This window comes from Hirundo rustica, chromosome 6, assembly GCF_015227805.2.
Source record: "Hirundo rustica isolate bHirRus1 chromosome 6, bHirRus1.pri.v3, whole genome shotgun sequence".
Taxonomy (NCBI): domain Eukaryota; kingdom Metazoa; phylum Chordata; class Aves; order Passeriformes; family Hirundinidae; genus Hirundo; species Hirundo rustica.
The window spans coordinates 31,472,585-31,492,666 of record NC_053455.1 but is presented as its reverse complement, the minus strand read 5'-3'; the positions used below and the strand labels follow the sequence as shown (position 1 = coordinate 31,492,666).

At 44.4% G+C, this 20,082-nt stretch overlaps 1 protein-coding gene across 7 annotated transcripts in view; it reads left to right on the top strand.

Moving 5' to 3' along the window:
* The window catches only part of RAD51B (RAD51 paralog B), a 399,430-nt gene that overhangs the window by 375,739 nt on the left and 3,609 nt on the right, over positions 1-20,082 (top strand). The window contains exon 13 of one of the 7 annotated variants that reach the window (XR_009207999.1): positions 13,520-13,579. The exons of 5 other annotated variants lie outside the window; for them this stretch is intronic. Coding sequence is in view for 1 of the 2 variants with exons in the window: in XM_058421131.1 (XP_058277114.1) it covers positions 10,324-10,403 (80 nt within the window). In the remaining variant the exon portion in view is untranslated. Of the gene's footprint in view, positions 1-10,323; positions 10,603-13,519; positions 13,580-20,082 lie in introns of those variants that run through there. One more of the 7 variants, XM_058421131.1, reaches the window with a different exon arrangement.

Genomic DNA, 20,082 nt, shown 5'->3' with positions numbered 1-20,082 from the left:
GTCAAAAAGAAAATACAGCCCTTCCATTACCAAATTCTAGATGATGCAAATATTTAGTTCATCATACAATTCGTGAAAGTGGTAACATATTTACTTTTGTGTCACCATTATATATGACATATCAGAAAAAAACACATGCTTTTGGAGAATTTCAGATGGAAGTGATCTTTTATTAAATGTGGATGAAGGGCAGAAATATTCAAGGGCTATTTCTGATACATCAGCAGTTACAGTCATTTCCTGCTATCTGTGTTACGTGAGGGAGGGCAGGTATCTCTTGCAGGAAGAGTTCTTGTTCTCCACCTGATGTTTTCATGTAGGATTTCACACAGGGCACTGTATAGTTCATGCTCAGCTTTTGGAAGCATGGGAGTTGTGTCTTGCAGTCAGGGCCCAGTGTTCTTCTGGGTTTCATACAGACAAGCCAGTAGTACCTTTGAGCCAAACAGTTGGATAATCAAACTGAGCATTTGATTTCAGTTTTGGTTCTTTACTTATATTTTTGCGGGTTTAAGTGAAAAGACTAGGTAAAGTTTTAAGTTGCCGTCTGTTTATATTGTTCTGATTTAAGCTCTATCATTATCAACATAACTTTCAAAAACAAACAAACAAAATCTCCCAGACTGACAGTGTTTTTCAAATTCTCTGCTTTTCTCATAATTTTCAAATGTGTAGTGTATTCAAAAGTGTAAGCCTGTCCTGCTTAGCTGACTGGCTGTTTGATTATTGCTTTATATTATATTACATTGTTTCATTCTTAACTGTAAGCCATCAAAATCATAAAATCTGAGTTCTAGTCTCAGTTACACTCAAACATAACTACTGAAAAAGTTGTCTAACTTCTTAGTATATATGGCATTTAACAAACTTTGCTTAAATTGTATATTCCCAACTTAATCCAAACAGGAGCTGAGAAATCCTGCTTCTCCCAGATGAGAGCATGCCTGAATAATACAGGAATTACTTTTCTCACTCAAAAGCATTAGCAATATACATGCATAAATACTGGGGTTTAATCAGCTGGTGCTGTCTCTTTATTAAAGGAAAAACTTATTTAACCCTTTGAGAGAGATTCCAGCTACCAGTGACAACGGAGACAGGTCTGAGCATCCAAATGCTAACGAGTGTAGAAAAAAGTGTAAGTCAGTGATGTCTGTGGCTATAGTCAGCTGGCATTGTTCACCCTGCCACACAACAGCCAGGACACCAGCAAGAAGGATTTTCCATTTCTGGAAAGTGCAGTAAAATAAGGGAACACAGCGATCTCCAAATCGTCTTTCCTTCTATGAAGTATTGTCTTCAGGATACTGCTTGACATTCATTCAGTCAAATATTTTGACAATTTGAACAAATAAGCAGGAAATGGTTTTGATTTTTGGCTCCAGTGGGCCATTTGTGAAGAAGAATAAGTAGTCCAGCGTGTGCCATGTCTCTTAAATACCCTAATTTGCCAGAAACCTATGCAGCATGTTTCCCAGGCTGTGGAAACAGTTATCATTTCCAGTCCACCAAGTCACCCTTCTCTCTCCACACACCATCTCCAGCCCCGCATCGGGATGGGGTGAAGGGAAGCATCACTCTGAATTACTCGGCTGTTACCTGTTCCTGAGGAGAGGGTGCATGTGCACGTAATACATCATTCTGTGCACGTTTCTGATAAGGGTTGTGACTTCAGTCACTTCACAGTGGCACAAAGGAGGAGTAGCAAGCCGAGGCGGGGCACGCAGAGGGACCTGAGAGCCAAACCTGCACCTCTCTCCACGCCGCTCTGCAGAGCTGCTGCGGCATATCTTCACAGGAGCCCTGGGCCAGGGCGCTGCGCCTGGGGAGATGCCAGAGGGGCTTTTGTCTGTGCTTCCACTGCAGGTCTAAGCAGTTCGATTAGCATTTGGGTCAGAGCACATGCAGCAGCCCCGGCTGGGGTGGGAGAAGTCACACTGTGAGGCCACACTTGAACGTGGCCACTTTACTGCACCGCCCCGGGTACAAAGCCCGCTTGTGTGGGGCACGTCCCGCCGTGCGTCACGCTTTGGTTGTCAGCGGCGGTCATGGGTTGCTGGGGGTGACACAATAACCTCTTTATGCTTAAAAGAATAGCGGGGGGAATTGCGGGAGACCGTTGGAAACGTAGCAGCAAAGAAATGGTTTGGCTTTTGTCTGTCCCTCAAGGTAAGGTGCCCAGGCAGTCACTGAGCTGCCTCTGCTGTGCTGGAAGGAGCACAAGCAAAGCAGCATCAAGGGTGAATGCAGGACTGTGGGTATCTGGGTGGGAGAGGACTTAAAGAAACACCCAAGGAGGACCCCATGGTATCTCTGTATTAAAAACATGATAAAACTGCTTATTATGTTTTACAGCAGCTCACTCTAAAGTCTGGCCTGCCACAGCCTTGTCACCCCACTGCCTTCAGCACAAGAGCAGCTATACAGGGAGTCAGCTCAAAGAGCTGATCTGTATGGAAATTAAACTGTGTTTTTAATTACAAAATAAAAGTTTGCTTTACGAGAATGTCTCAAAGTTTCATTCAAAGAGAGCTGAAAAAATAAAATTAAGAGGAACTGAAAAGGACCAAAACAGACAGAAATTTGAAAAAAGTACTGATACAAACTATAAAAGTTAGTTAAATTTCTTACTGTATCTATCACTGTCTCCTTTGCCAGCACCTCAGCCATTCACTCCACAAAGCAGTAAGCTCAAATAATTCAGATATGCTAAGCAAAGCTACTCTGAATATGGCTTCTAGCCTAATAAGTCAGAGCCTTATCCAGTTCCCATGAAAAACATCAGGAAAGTTTCCTTCAACACTTATAAGATTGGATTGCAGAACAGCCATATAACTTTTGACCAAAAAGTGAAGGTTTTCTAAAGCACTGATAAAACATTCATGCAGGAGAATGTGGAAACTCTGACTAGAACAGTCACATTGCTAAATATGTTTCAAGAAAGTATAATCACTTTTGAAACCACACTCATTCTCACTAGTGATGTGTGCGCTGAGGGGAAAATACAAAACATACTGGTTTTTTTAAGGAAATAAGCATTTATAATTTCTGTATTGGGGATGTGCAGAAAGACTCCCTCTCTGCTGCTGAGTAAACCAGTTTCTGCTCAATAAGCAGTAAAGCACATCCTAATTTTTAAAAAGCATTTGTTAGGCAAAACAGGGCTTTTTTACTATGCCTTTTTTTTTTTTTTTTTTTTTTTTTTTTTCCCCCAGTTGGAGTCTTTCTGTTGATGCCAGCTGCTTTAGTTGTAGGTATTTTCTGGGAGGTGGTGTCTGTCAGTCCCACGTGGGGTGTCCCCTTGGCTATCTCTCATGGCCGCCCTTCTATAAATCACAGCATATTAAAAAAGGGGATAATGCTGACATGTGAACTAATCCCCACATCAAAGAGAGCAATTCTCCCTCCTCCAAACACCCACCCCCCTCTTTTGCTGGGAAAAGTCTAACGCCTAGAAGGTGATTTATACAGAACTTCATCCCAGTTGTTAGGAAACTTGCAGTGCTGCTTACTTGCCAACTGCAGGAGAAACCTGGGAATCAGGGTAACCACAATTGCTAGCCTGCGGCTTCCAGCATTTGGTAATTCAGGAGAGGGGGAAAAAAAGGCTTGTTTCAACAAACTTGTGTATATGTTGATTGCATGGCAGAATAGGCATGCATATAGATAGATGTAAACGTGACTAGTAAGGTGGGTCTGTCTGGGCACATCTGGGTCTGTATGGGCACATCTATATCTGCCTGTGCTTACAGGCACTTGTAACAGGCACGGAACTGCCTGGCCTGGCACATACAAGACACACTGAAGCACACAGAAATACCTCTCTCTCCTTCTGCTAGGAGAAAAGAGGGACAATGCAGAATATACATTAAGAACATAAGCCCATATGGGCATCCAGTGGCATAGACGTGGAGAGGGCTATCTTAAGCTATTCGTTCCAGCTGTAGGCCTGCCTTTGAGCTAACAGTTCAAATGCTGGGAATGCGTGAATAAGGAGAATGCTCTGTCTGAGACAGGATTAAAGCATACACTCACTGCCGCCCTTGCCTTTGCAAATGCTTCCTGTGCACTGATTAAGCACAGAAGATACTTCCAAATAATTGTCTGGCTTTGGAATATAGCTGAAAGGAGAGAAAAAATGCCTCTGTCTGGCTAGGAAACTCTCTTTTCTCAATGTTTAGCCTGTGCCTATGCTGGGCACGCGTCCTTCAGGCATACCAACAAAGCATATCTAGCATGGAAAAGACTACACTGATGGTTCTGGATTCATAATCAGTAAGCAAAAATACCTGCCTCACGTGAAACTGGCTGTGGTGAAGTGCATTTCTATGAGCATGTGAACTAGGTGCTTCCACCAGTATCGAAGCCTCTGGTTGATTAATTGAGCTTACTTGCTGCTTTCTCCTGCCACCCACACGGACAGGCAGGGATGCCCTGGGGCACCAGGGCCCTCCCCTCCCAGGTCATCCCTTGCCCCAGGCCAGAGGGTCATGAATGTCTCTCCCAGTAGGTCAGCATCACTGCCAAAAGAGGCACACGAGGTTCTTCCCAGTGCAAGAGAGGGAACTGGAGTGGGGAGCCACTGGATTAAAAAAAAATGCATCCTTTCTGTAATCCTTGGTTGGTTCTGGTCCAGCTGCACTCACTGATGCACTTCGGTGCGATTGCACAAGAGCTGAGGGGAGGAAGCAAGTAGCCGGGAGCAGTGAGACACTCAGGCAGCTCCCGTATCAGTGGCATGTGCTGGCTTAAAGCATTCATGAAAATACAGCCAGAGGGAGAGCATCAGGCATGCCAAGAGACCCACATCTCCCACTCCATGGCCAGGAAGGGCATGGCACACGTGTGGGGGAAGACAGAGACCAAAAATTTTGTTGTTCCAGTGCTCCCTCCACGTAGGTGCGCAGCTCTGCATGTGTCTGTGCCTGTCCCCTGCCCTGTGTCAAGTGGAGATGATGTGAAAGAAACCCCAGCCTGGTTGAGCCCTCACCTCCAGTACATGGAAAAACAAACACAGCCATTCTCTTGTTTGTTGATTTAGTTCAGAGTGCTCCTTCCATTACAAAACCATTTCCCTGCAGGCGATGGGCTAAAACCTATTTGCTTATTACTCTGCAAAAGAAAATGATGGGTGCAATTTCCAAGCACCTCTTCTGTTGATAGACACAGAGATTGAAAGGACAGAGCCCTCCCAGCTACCTCTCAGCTTTGTTTTCTTGTTGGGCATAACTTTTCATGTTTTCTAGCTCAGAAACACATGCTGCAGGTATCTTTTTCTCCTCTTCTTGAAATACACATCTCTCCATGGGACAGCTCTGTGCTTGGACAGTGAACCATGGTGTTTACATAGCCATGGCAGTGACCACTGAAAGCTGCATCCAGAGCTGCAATTCGCAGGACAGCACATACCCCACACACCCCACTGCACCATCTGTAACGAGCCAAAGCCCCATTTGTGAACAGGGGAGAGGTTTCCTCCTGCAGCTCAGGCTGGTGGCTGCCCCAGCTCCCACTAGGATGGTGTAAATACCAAGCCAGCTCTCAGAACTGGCACAGCTAAGCGGGGCTCTGGGTGTGAGATACGTGCTTGTTCAAGGCAAACACACAGGAAACATATCACAAGTCTCTTCTAGCCTGTTTTTATTGATGAGATGCACCCGTCGGCAGTTCCTGGTGCTGACTGGGACAAGTCTGGATAAAAACTGCGAGAGGAGCACCAAAGTTTATCTAGAGTTGGCACCAGTTTTGGTGCTTGGCTGAATTGACTGTTTCTCCTGGGTCCAGAACTCGCTCTTTGTGCCAACACTACCGCCTCCCCTCATCCTCCACCCCCAAAATAATCAAACTAGTCTCAACACCTTTTTTTTCTGTCAGGTTAAATCACTTCTCTGCCAGCTGGTCTTTTAGATGGCAATTCTTCTGACTGGCCTTTTAGGTGGCTGGCACTTTACACTCCTCACAAATCCAAGCTAACTGCATTAAAAAGTGAATTTACATTGCAGGGCTATAGGGGGAGTGTACCCCAGGCAATGTCAAAGAAAAAGCGGATCAAAAAGAGCTGCTAGTATTGGATACGTGGGCTGTCCTTTCAGCTGCTTTAGGACACGTCCTTTCAGCACAAGAAAAGTTCAAAAGAATTTGGTTAATATGTTGTTAGACAGAGTCTGTGATGGGAGACTGGTCTGTCATCATCCCGGCAGGAAATTGAGCCTGTCTGTAATGGCTGGGAGCTCCTTTGCCCTTTCCCGGCATTTCATATCCACAGTGGCAGTGAGTTCATGGACCGCACCTTGCTGGCCTGGCACGGACAGTCTCTCAACCTTGTGATGCCAGGACCCCTTTCTTCTGGCTCCCAGGAGAAGAAGAAGCTCACGGCACGTGCACTACATAGCACAGCACACCTGAAGGCCGTGGCAGCCAAAAATCCCTCTCCATAACTCTCCTGCTTCACAGAAACACAGAAGGGCACTGGCGGTGGCTAACCTGCTGCTGGTGGTGATTTCAAAGAGCTAGGAGGTCAGCTGAAGTCCTGGGGCAAGAGCTTTGGCATGACTTTCAGTTCTGAGTCTGAAAACAGAGATGTAAGAGCAGCCTGACCCTCACTAAGGTGTGGCACCCTTGATGCCCCACTGAGCCTCAGTGCCACAGCACAGCTCTGGATGGTAAATAGAGATGGTGAGTAGCCCATAGACTTGCCAGCCTACACTTCATTTACACCATGAGGAATATCACACTCATATTGTTTCCACCTAAAATAAATCCTTCCTTCCAGCTGGGAAAAAGGAGGTCTTTTATCTTCCTCGAGTGGAGGATCCCATAGATCCCTACAGAGTAAAACAGCAATTCTTTTTTAAGACTTAAAGACATTACTTCTTTTTTGTTCATGTATCACATTTCAGTGTCTTCAAAACAAGAGGGAGCTTAATGTTTTTGTGTAACCTTGAACTGGCTAGTACACAACTTTTATTGCTTCATCCTTGAGCTTCCATGAGCTACATTATGTTCTACTGTGAACAGAACGTCCTACTTAGGATTGTGTGGCACATGCTTTGGTTGCAAAAGCTTCCTAGAGCTTTCCTTGGCCTACATGTATATTTAGTTATATGCATACATACATATATATGTGTGTGTATATGTATGTGCTCATTTCTAATTATGAAATGACACAATGAAAATTTCCAATTCTGAAAATTTTTATTTCATTTCCTTCCTTCTCCGCTGCTCTTTAGCTAAGCACACTGGCAGTGTTTTTAGGAACAGGATAATTCCCCTCTATGACTCATTTCTAAGGTTTCCAAGGCAGGATTCGGTATGATGGTGTCATTGGTTGCTGCAAGAGCTGTTTAAATGTCTCTGCATGTAGTGGGCAGTGAAGTGTTGATCACAGGCAGCAGTGCTAGGAACGTCGGGGTCTGTTTAATATTCACTGGGGATCTTCCTAAAAAGTCAATGAACCTCCCGACGGTTTTGTGAACTGGCTGAGCATTACCATGCAGTTGTTTCAGCTTTTATTTTAGTGCATGAGGAGCATTGTCCTGTGAAATGGAACTCTCTCGGTTTGTTTAAATGGCAGACTGTAATTTGATTTTAAATTATCTGCTGCCAAGCTTTCACAAGTGAATTGAACACACATGCATTTTCTCCGTAACACATTTGACTGTCTGGAGAAACAAAGGTCGGTAATTAAGCTCACAGCAGTTGATAAGGACAGGGCCTAGGCAAGGCCTAAAACCTCAACAAGTTAGAGCTTTAATTTCTGGATACTTACCAAAACCAAACCCTTGACTTGGTGCAGCTTGCCCATTCTGGATAATCTGGCTCTTTGATTCCCTGGGGAGGCTGCTGGGCTGTCCTGTGGGAAGTCGGCACCTTGGTATGACAGGGAGAGATGCCAAACAAGCAGACACCACTCCAGGGTAACCAGCTATGCCAGGGCAAATGCATAATTCAGCAAGCTTATGGTTAAATATGGGAGATCTATTTCTCTCCAGCCAATGCATGAGTTCCCAGCACCTTTTGTACTTTTGAAATACCATTAATTAATATTTATCAGATGTAAAATGTGACACTAGCTACTTGGTACAATATGCCTTTAAGTGCTGTATTACTATTCCTTTTTAAGCCTATCTATAGTCAGGCTGAGACAGGTGATCACAAGCATCACCAGCAGCAAACATCCCTCAGCTGCAGGCAGCTTTTAAAATCCAGGCCTTAAACTGGACTGTCCTCGGTGCCTGTGAGCAGGAGACTGGGACCTGGCTGCTTACACGGCCATATGGTTTAAGAAGCACAAATCATCATGTAGCTTTTTTTTTTTTTTTTTTTAATGGCATCTTTGCTCCAAACTCACACGGATGTTTGGGAAGTGCCTCTGCTCATCTCTCTCTGCTACGACCCTCTCTCAGGGCAGCGCTGGGCTGCCCGCAGGGAGGTGTGCCAGGGCAGACAGGCCCTGCCGGGCCTCACCGCGCCGTGCCCGGGCAGCACGGGCACCCTCAGCCCTCACCGACGCCCGGCTGCCCTTGCAGTGCCACTGAGAAGCCAGTCTGTTTGGCCCCTTGCTGGCGCACGATCCCCGCGTCTCCTGCCTTTGACAGCGCTGCTACCTTGAGAGCACTGCGGCAGGGGCTTCCCAGCAGTTCGGCTCCCGAGGCCACAGCCTCTGGATAACTTCCACGCCAAACGTATGTCACATTTCCTTCCAGTGAAAGCAAAATATTTACACTAAGCCAGGGTCACCTGGCGGCCACTGCGCTATCGCAGGCTGGGAGCGGCCGTGATACTGTAAACGGAGGGGCACGAGGGTGGAGGGAATCGCTGCGGGGCTCCAAAATAAACGAGGCGGCTGGGAGTGCTGCTGGGAGAGGTGGCACCAGGGAGGTGGGGGCCGGGCGGGTGCTCTCAGGGCAGGATGGGTGGGCTGGCAGCGGGGCCTGCGGTTCAGGGACGGCGAGCCGGGGTGGCGGTGGCAGAACGGAGCCGCTACCGGGGCCCAGGGGAAGAAAATTCACAGAGTCTGGACAGACACGTCCAGCATCCCCACCAGCCACCCTTCCCTCCGGTCCCCACGCAGCCCCAGCGTGTTCAGTACCTGAGGCCGTGGCCACCCCGACCTCTCTGCTTTCCCTGCCTTCAAGGAGCTGTTGGAAATACTCCTGTTCTTCATGAGCGCCTAGGGCCCAGTTAAACCATCCTGGAAGTTGCTGGGCAAGACCTGCCCTATGAAAATGCATTAAATTCAGTGTTTTAAAGTTGTAAACTTGAACTACAGGACTCACAGCCCCTGTATTCCCAGACACCAAGAGAAAGGGTGGCAGTTTCCCATTGTAGTAGCTTGCATCCAAGAAATCTTCCTGAGACAGGTCTTCCCACTTTCTCATAGCCTAAGTCTCTCCCATATGCCACCAGAATTTCATTCTTTACCCCATATTGCGCTGCTGATAAGCACCTGAAATTTCTGCTGCGTCCTGTAGCACATGCATAAGAGTCATGGACAAAGTGGCCAGCAGCTCCTGGCTGCCCACCCATCTGATACCACTGACTTCTCCCCAGTTCCCACCGTCCCATTCCCAGACAGGCATTTGCCCAAAGTGATGACCCATGCCGGGGTTTCACATGTGACCAATGGCATGTGGACTCTGGAAAGCCTCCACCAGGCAATAAACAAAATGGTGCTCGTTTTGCATGCCCTCAGCCCGCTCTGGGGACAGGGCTCTGAGCCTCCCAGTGCCTGGGCTGCTTCAGAAAGCCTTCACTCACCTGCAAAAATAGATGTGAATGTCAGGCCGGAGCCCCAGTGGAGCTGTGCTGAGCCCCTCTGATCAAACAAGCCCATAAGGAGCAGCAGGGGGGGTTGAATAATCCCACAAGCTCTTCTGCTTTTGTTATGCTGCTGCCATTCTCCCAGCAAGGTTCGCATGTAAGCATGTGCTGTAGCCAAAATATTAAAGGACACCCCACTTATTCTTAGCTGTGGAAGGGAGAGGTTATTGCACTTTTTGCTTTTTCCATTATGAGAAATTTCCAGATTTCTCATAATGTTTATCACAGTGTCAATATCTGAGATGTCAGTATTAGACCAAAGCTGAGGAGGGTGGCATTTGGCCACTCGGGAAACACGGTTTTCCCCAGCTTTGCAGAGAAGTTTCTTTATGCCAGTTACTAAGCAATTAGGTATGCAAGGCATAACTATAGCAGAAGAGGATTTCTGTGTGGGAGGAACAGTATGATTCATATTGTCTCACCAGCCTTGCAAAACAAAATGTCCAGTCATACACTTTGGTGATGCAGCCACTCATTTCTCCGCCTTTATTTTGTACACAGCCATAACCCCAGTGCTCTGGGACCTGAGAATCAGCAGAGCAAGCTACAGGAGAACTGGTCAAGAAAACAGGAAGCACTGAGATGATCTAATACTCTAATAGCATTTTCCTCATTGGGAGCGATGTCCAGAGCATGGCGAGGGGAAGGAGGGACCGAATGCTGTTCTCAAGCACCTGATTAGCACCTCTTGTAACAACTCCTTGAGACAGCTGGCATGGAAAGCTGTAACAGGAATGCCATCCCAGCTTTGGAAGCTTGCCTGCTTCACAACCAACGCTGTATCTGGAGCACAGACAGTGGCTGAATACTATTCTCGTAAGCACCTATTGCATTGCACGGTGGTTTAAAGGGGTTCATTAATTCAGCTGAGGCAGAAATTGGCAATTGCTGGATGTTTATTTTGGAGCAGCCTCCAGGAATGTACTGGCCTTCATTTTCTGGGGTTGCAAAGGACGATGGTAAGAGGAAAGGAAAAGCACTGATTTCAGGAAAAGATATTCTAAGCTGAAGAACTCTCTCCCTGAGAGTGAATCACTATCTTACAGGAAAAAAATACTTCTTGAAACACTGCACTTACACATTAAAAATAAAATTATATCAGGACCTTTATTCTTTTCCTCCCTAGAAAATTCAAATTTAAGGTAAATCAAAAGAATTCCCATGGTTTAACGTACATGGAAGTTCACATGTAAGTATCGGCTGGCTCATCCCAATTATGTCCCTCAGAAAAATCCAAGCCATCCACAACAGACGTCCACATTATCAGGGACCACAAAAAGCAGAATGCCTTGATCTCGCTCGTGTGGAGACTGGGATTGCTCCAGTTGTCACTCCCAGTATACAGGGATTTGGTTTTAGCACATTCCTGACAACACAAATGGCACAGAGGAGGCAAATGCTTTTCAGCCTTCTTAAAGGCTGGCTCAGAGAGCCAGAACTTTGCACACCTCGGTGTGATATGGCAGCCTCATATCTCACTCTCGTTAAACGCAGAACTAGCATGAGTTTTTACATACTTTCACGGGCCTCACACATTCTTTTCACGTGTGTTACTGACATAAAAATTACACTATTGTAGGTACGTTTTTGTGAAGTCAGCTGACAGGCAGTGTGCATGTGTCGTATTTGCAGAACTTAGCCACCCTGAAGAAAGGACAGGGAAGAGGGCAGGCTGCAGCTTGCTTTCTTAGTAACATGCAAAACCTTTAAATCTCAGGTTACAGTAAGTATTTTGGCTCCAAACTCCAGCTATGAAGCAAATAGCCCAAGGACTCTCCCTAGAACTGTAGTGGCAAATTTTAATCACATCTAAAGTACAATGATGAGGGTCCTCTGTGCCAAAAGAACCTGCTGGCTATAAAATATCAAAAATGACACTTTTAAAATAGCTAAGTTTAAGATCTCCTGTATCAAAAGCAATGTCACCAGCAGGCATCACTTCACCTCCTTCTGGAAACGCCTTGAGGCTGAAACTTGCCCCATTTCTCTTCGTTACAACATATGGGTCCTACGTGATGGCAGCTTTTGTGCTGTCCTCTCATGCACGCTGGCTCTGTGTGACCCACTGACTCTATTATGATCTCTGCCAACCCCTGCAGCACACAGGAGTGCTTCAAGGGAGACCAGAAAGTGGTCTGACCCACTAGGCTGTGAGAAAGCTCCTCTAATGTTTTACCAAAGGGACTGAACTCTGCAAAAGACCTTGAAGAATGTAACTCCCAAGGTCATGTAAGGACATATGATACCTGATAAAACTGAAAAAAAGAGTCTAAAGGTGTGAAGGGTTTTTCTACCAAGTTTCATAAGGGAGTGCAATTAGGCCTTGTATTAGCCTAACCTTGGCCATGCTGCAAGTGGTTTAATGAGGCAATATCTAATAAATGGATAAATTAAATTATGCCACCATGAACAGGTCATTCTCTTCAGAGCACCTAAATTCTCCAAATGGGAGCACTTCCTTTTTCCAGATCTATATGCAACATGATGGTTCAGTGCCTTCCTAGAAATGGAAAGGCCCATTCTTCCTCGCTTTACTCTTTCAGTGAAAACACACTGATGAGAAACCGCACACGCACACGGGTTGGCGAGAGCCCCAGTGTGGGCAGAGATGGTGTGTCTGAATGAATGGACACACAGAGGCCTCTGTGTAGCAAGAAGGTTTACTCTGTGTAAGGCTGGGAATCACATGCAGGATTCTAGGTAAACCCACAAGTTTGGCTGTAAGACGTTGTAATGTAAAGATCCTTTCTTGTATGTCAGAGCCCTAAAGTTTTGTGCCATTGAGATGAAGTCAGCTGGAGTTCAAAGATGAAACAGGCTGCAGGTAAGGAAGCAATTTCTAAATCATTTTGTGCAGGGGACTTCTGCAAAAAGTATTATGGTATCTTCAGCAGACCAAGCCATTGGATCTAGGTGAGTATTTATCTGAATTTTTCTGACTAATGCCTGTTTGACAGAGTGGTAGACAAATGACCAGATTGCCCTAGTGGGGTATGAGCCCCTACCCCTCTTTTGCAAAATGTCCCCATTGCAATTTTAGGTCGGCAGATTCAACCCTCCAAGTATTTGGCACCTTGCACCAAACTACACACTGGCCACAGGGTTCAACGTGTTTTCTCTAAAATCAGCTGCAGCAGGGCTCTGGTGCTGTCTCAGTGCTGCCTTTTGCTCAGTGCTTCAGAGGTCACACAAAGGGTCATGTGGGTCACCTCCCTCATCTTGAGAAAGAAACTCAGGCCAGGTTAGATGAGCTGCATATGGAAAGGAAACTGAGGGCATACAGGGCAAAGGGACTATAGATCCTTAAACTGAATTCACCTTTGATATTCTGCCGTTGTTTAAAGGAGAAGGCAACAGGAGTTTTGTCACAGGTATGAGTAACAGTTTATTTTAGAACCTTTGTCTGAGGAAAAAAAAAAAAAAAAGCTTTTTGAAGACATTATTCAAGGAAATGAATTCATTTAATATCAGCAGAATTCTACAATATTTTCCTTCCTGTGTGGTCCTTTCTGGAATACTATTCCCATTCAGACAATATATTTTTGATGGAAAAGTAGTCATTCTTTCTACTTTTCCATTCTCTGCTGGCCTCCTTAAGATCTCCCATTGCAGATTTGCATCAGATTACTATCGTGGTAATTTCTAGCTCAAGTTAAATCAACAAACTTCACCTCTTCTTTCCTTCTTGTCTTTTAAGGTGTTCTAGAAAGCCCAAGTGCCCTGGTGGCCAGCTTCCTTCTCAGTCTCCCAAAAGGCCTTTCTTCATTTTTTTGATGTTAACTCTGTACAAGGATTTTTGCCTGCACTCTTCTTTGGCTAGGTCAGTAATTCTTGGTTCTTTTTAATAATATCATCCCTTCTTCTGTGATGTACACCAAGCTGGAAGGTGGGGATGAGTTCCTCCCCAAAGTTTTGTTTGTCAGGTTTTGCTGCCTTCAAGGATGCTGCTGGTCTTCGATGTGAAGATGGGCATTTGGAGTAAGGCTGAGAGGGACATTCTCCAAACTTGACCTGGACAAGGAAATACAGTTCCCTCAGAGGGGTTTCTTTTGACAAGACTACAGGCCCAGTTATTGTCCAGATGTCCTATAGCTGGATGGTTCATGCACTTATATGTTTTATATGCACTTATATATTTTTATATGTTTATATATGTATGTTGTATATAAATTGATTATATGTAAACCCCTACTTTTGCTGAAGCTCAGGTGACATTTACTGTTTCACTCCCCCCCTGAACTGCTTAGTGTGAAAGAAAAGAAAAAAAAAAAACAAACCACAAATCCATGCCAGTTTCGGCACCTTTGCCCTTATGATTGACACCTTTCCTCCGCTGCTGGGTTAAGACCTCTGCAAGTGGGAATTCCTTCTTCTGAATTAATTAAATCTGTATTGTTATTGCCTTTGATCTACTGCCATAGGAACCGGAACGAGCACTGGAAAACCTCCATTTTTGTCCATTTCTTACACAAACAGGTCTGGACAGATTATTAAAAGGATCATTTAGAAGATGGTGGGTGGAATAGTCCCCTCCCAAAGCTGCCCTTGAGATGACAGTTTCTGTGGAAACTGCATGGGAACAGTTTACAGACCTCTAGTGGCTCTGTTTATATAGCTCATATATTTCTTAATTGCTCACCAGCACAGTATTTTGGAAAGCCATATAGAGATTTCCCATAAGGATTACAACACGGTGTCATTTCATCTTCTCTGCATTTCCCATCCTGTTGTCTGTTTTATTTTCCTCACCATAACATCTGTCCCACATCTCTGAGAGATTTCACAATTGGAATCCTGCTATAAATTATGACACAGAGTTAAAGGACAAGGACTTCAGTGTTTGCCTCTGCTATTTTTTTCACACGACTTTGGGTTCGCCACCTCTTTAAAATAAGCTTTTTTTTTTTTTTTTTTTTCCTATTTATATACTTGTGTTTGTAAAAGCTGTCTTTGGGGAAAAAAAAAAAAATATTTCTGTCCTTCCTTCTTGTATCCTTTTCCATTTATCTTCCATTGAGTTCCTAGAGAAACACAAACTTCTGTAATTGCTTGCATAAAATAATCTTTAGCAAGCTCTGTCCCTAATGGCCCGCAGGGACTCCAGATAAAAACCAGTTTCTCACATTTCTGTTCCAGCGTCTGACACCGTGGAAGCTTTAGGGCTCCAAGTGCCAGCCTGTGTCACTGCTGCCAGGGCTGCAGGCTGAACTGGCCTCTGGCTCCAACTAAAACTGAAGGAAGAGTCCTGAATTGTATAAAGGACAGGCTACTCTGGTTGGCTCAGCAGGAGGCTGCAATAGCATGCAATCCTAGGAACAGTCAGAGCGACAAAGTTTCAGCTTTACACACTGTTTTGTACTGATCAATCAAGGTTTGTGTCATCTATCATCACCATATGGGAACCAGAGGCATTTAAATGAGAGATCAAACATACAGGACTATATTCTCACAATCTTTGGTGACATTCACCTGTCACTGCAGCCTTTTTTCTCTGAACCAGAAAGCAGCACACATAGCTCCTGCTCTTGGCTCTCACTCACAAATAAGAGCACTGCAAACCACAAACATGGAGCACTTGAGCGCTCCACAACATCAGCCTTGCTTTCTCCAGCAGCCAGGAGAGAATCAGAGATTTATATGGCTGGGAGGAACATCAGGACATCACTCAGTCCAGACTCATGTTCCAAGGCAGGATCATTATACTTATGTCACACTTGGCAAATGCTTGTCTAACCTCTTCCTAAAAGCAGGATGGCGATTCCACACCCTCCTCAGATATTCCTCTGTGTAATTATCCTTATTGCTTGCCATCTTCTAACATCCAACCCCAATCTCATTTTCTGTAGTTTAAGGTCATTACTTGTCCTATCCATCATCTATAGGGCAAAGAATTTATTCCCCTTTTCTTCCCAGCCACCTTTCACATATTTGACAGCAGTAACCCTATCTTGCCCCAGTCTTCCCTAGACTTAAAAAAGTCAATTTGTTCATTGTTCCCTCCTAGCTCTGTGTTTCAAGACCTCTGATTATCCCCCAGTTGTCCTCTGGACCTTGTCTTAAGCACAGCACCCAAAGCTACACATTATACTCCAGCTGCTCACAGACAACTGAGCAGAATGATTATTTGTGGAGTTCATCTCTAAGCACACATCCTAGTAAAGCACTTGTCCTTTTTGCATTAGCAATTAACTCATATTTGGATTGTGACCTGGATCATCTCTCAGATCTTTTTTTGCAGTGTTGCTACTTACACAAAAAATCACTGCCCTGCATAAATAGAATTCATTATTCCTGGGGATGCCCAAGCAGAGAAACTGAGAACTGTCCTTACTGAAGTTAATCCTATTCTTTAGGTTATTTGTCTAAATATTTTTTAATTGTAGCTTCATATTTCACCTTACCCATAGTACCCTTCCAGATTTGTGGTAGCCAAGAATGTAATATTTTCTGTTCCATTGTCCAAGCTGTTCATAATCCCCTTAAATCAGACTGAACCAGTATAGATTCCCACCAACTCTTCTTGATCCATCTTTCCCTTTTAAAAGTATAGCTAATAACTGTTCTCTTCATGCAGTTTTCCAATCAGCATTCCATTATCCCAGACCAGCTTGTCTATCAAAGATTCCCTTAATTAAATTTGTTTTGGCTTATCATGTTCTGCTGTGACAAAAGCCTCACCACCATCAAAATATAGGACTACTATTGCTTGTCCCTTATCAATGAGGGTTCTTTATTCTGTCATGAAAGGAAATTTGACCTGTTTTATACAAATTGTTTTTGACAAATCTATGCTGGCCATTATTCATCTCTTTGTTTTGTTTTAGGTGCTTACCGAAGTTTGATTGTTTGTTCCAGTATTTTTCCGGGAATTGAAGTCAAACTGAACAATCTGTAATCCCTGGCTCCTCCTTTTTTCCCTTTTAAAGACCGGAACTACGTCTGCACTTTTCCAGGCTTCCAAGTTATGATCTCTGGGCTCCATAAAACATCCCAGGAGCTGGGCAAGGTTACGCTTAGAGCTTTTGTGGCTAAATAACTAACTGTGGCTGTAGCAGTTATCCACGGATGAAATTCATCTGGCCCAACCAACTTCAACACTATCTGAAGGCTCTTCTCACATAGCCTTTGTTTCAGTTTTGTGATCTCACTCCCTTCTGTCACTGACATCGATTGCAATATTTGTCTGAAGTGATAACAAATGCAAAAAAGGTATGAAGTACCCTGGCACTCTAGTCAGGAGCTGTCTGGAGCCTTTCTTCCCCAATGGGCAGCATGTTTTTGGTCACCTACGTCTTCCTCTTGCTGCTGAAGTAGTGATGGAAAAAGTGACTGTCATTTAAAGTCTCTTTCTGGTTGGCTCCCATTCTGCTGTGTGACCTTTGTGATTTTGTTGTCATCTATCTAGCCCAGCTTCTGCATGCTCATTTCCTCAAGTCTGAGATCAAAGCAGGGCTGATGATTTCTCAAAGTGGATATGTTGTTATATCTCCTATGAACTATCTGGTTTTTGGATAGCTGGTGCTTGTTACTGTTCTCTCCAAGGTGCTTTTTACATAACCAGAGCTTCTACCTTGCCCAGGGTCCAAAATTACATGTCTTTAGTTACAGAGCAAGTAGTTTTAACGGCATCACTACTGGTTTCCTTGGTCTAGGATAAAGTCCAGAAGCCCGATTTTGTTTCCATCTCTTACCAACTGTTAGGCTCTACCTGGGAACATTCAGACTCTGCTAATCAAATATTGTTTAACCTCCTGTCCTTACCATAAGTGACAAATGTAAATAACAACATTTTTTAACCCACATCAGAACTTTACATAGTCCCAAATGCTGTAAGTGTTTACAGCCAGAAGTATTCTTCAGGTTCATCTCAGCTGCTCATTAGAAAATAGTATTTTTTCATTTGGGTCCTTTTTTTTGCTGGCTTCCCTCAGCTGACCTGTCAAGCTTGAAGGCAGAACAGACTAGGCTGATGAAGAGAAGAATATGTTTTTATTTTCATACGTATGAAAAGCTAAGAATTCCCTAGTGATGTAATGCCACTGATGTCATGCCTGCATGGAAGCTCAACTTACCCTCCACTGTCACATATTCTTCTCACCACTAAAGACACTCAAAAGGCCCCCACTCAAGAAGCTGAAGCAGTACCACCAGTTCTGTAAATAAAGCAGTGCTGCACTGCTGTCATAGTGCTCTGACAAAAGGGCAGCCTGAGCAGCCAAAAGGGGAAGGAGTTCAGCTGGTCCTTCTGTCGTCCAAGAGGAAGCGAATTTCAGATAGTGCTTCAGTTCCCTTTGGTTAGGATACACCACAAGCAAACAGCTAAAACATCAGTTGATAATAAGGCCATGCAAACAGGGACTTCCAGAAATGGAGACTCAGAGGAAAAAGCAGAGAAAGCTGGCCCCTTGCCTAGCTGTGAGTCGCCTTCCTTCCCATTATGCTGCTTTTGTTTTTAGGGTTCCTGTGTGTTTTGCAGTGTCAGCCAGTTGCCAGAGAGAAGACAGCCTTGCATGCGTTTAAGTTATGCCTCAGAGCCCAGGCACCACCCAGACCCTCCTGCAGGACATGTTCACTCCTACCAACTGCTGTTAAACCAAAGCAACCTAGACCATAAATCAAGTAACAGAACACTCTGCTGATAAACTGCAGTATACGGAAACTTGCACAATATTTATGGTTTGTTACAGGTTAACACTAGAAGTAGCAAACCATAAGGGCTGTGTTGCCCTCTTCTAACAGAGTTCTTAGGCAATCTTATTATGACAACATTCCATGATAGAAAAATTCCCTCTTCTTCTCAGCCTGCACAAATTGCACTATTAGCACAATATCCCCTGTTCAGCTACCCTTAATGTGCTTACTGGTGTGAATTTGTTGTGCTTTCAGCCATTGGATCTTGTTTTGACTTCTCTTACTTCTTCCTTGTGTCAATGTGCAAAAATCATGTGTGACTCTTGTGTAAAGACCCTGATACACAGAGGCACTTAATGTGTCACATGGAAAATGCAAGAGAGCATGACAGCAGTGATCCCGGTTCTTATAAAGAATTGTTGGAGACTACTTGTCAAGAATGAAATAAAAAACCACCATGCTTGGAAAGAAGGGAGGGAAGGCTGTTGTCAAGCTGACAAAGGTAGGCATTAAATAACTCAGACCACAGATAAGTTTTCCACTGTCCTGCACAGGTTACCACTGTTAACACCAGGTACAAAATTAGTATAAAGTGAATTAAACCAGACAGGGCTATAGGGTAATGGAGGAGACTGACAGAAGACTACAACGGCTTATCTCTCCATCTCTCTTTTACAAATCCATTAAGCAAACAGAGCCTCTCTGCACTTGCATTTGCCTGCTCCGCATGAACCCCCAAATGAGAGGAGATGTGTGGGGTGGATGAATGGTCAGCATGCTACCATTTGTGTGCCCATACACATGAGTGAGTATATGACACCAGAGTTAATGAAAGGTCCTTTAAAAGTTCCTCCTTACCAGTATGTCCCATTAGCTAAACCTATGTTTATGTGAGGAATGTGTTTACTGATTCAGATTATATTAGCAAAATCAGCCTGTTTGCTAACATCGGTCAGCCTGGCAAAGTGATAACAGTGACATCCCACCCCACCACGTCTCATCCTACCTTTGGGTACAGTTCTGCTGAAAAAATTTGAGACTGGTGGATGGGGAAATGAGTGGGGATATGCTAGATGCCAAACTCTTGATCCCTCTTAGGAAGAAACCCCTCAGCCAAAAAACCCGTATTGTCTTAAAACAGCCTGCAGAAGGATGGGCTGAAACGTGAATGAGATTAAACCAGTAAAGCTGCACTAAGGCTGAGGGGTCATGTGTAAAATCCAGCACTTTCCAATGCAGCCAGGGTCCCTGTGTGCTCCTATGGCTAGAGGGGAGAGGAAACTATTCAAAGTAGGAGGAGAGATTAATAAAAACATATCTGCACATTTAAAGGCTGCTCTTACCTTTGGAAATAGCTAACGTTGTCCCTTGCAGTACAAGTGAGCACTCCATGTCATCACCTGCATAGCAGGAGTGGAATTCTTGGCCAGAAGGAAGTGCTAAGGTAGGGAGAAAGACCTCCAGGTGAGGGAGGCTAAAATATTTATTTACAATAATGGATTGCTTTTTAATAAGAATTATGAGGTGGCTTTCCAAAGCCTCCCTTATGGTCCATGAAAGAAAGTAAATCCATCAAAAATCTTTAAAAAATGTATGCTAGGTCTGATGGAGTTTTGCAGGGACAACATG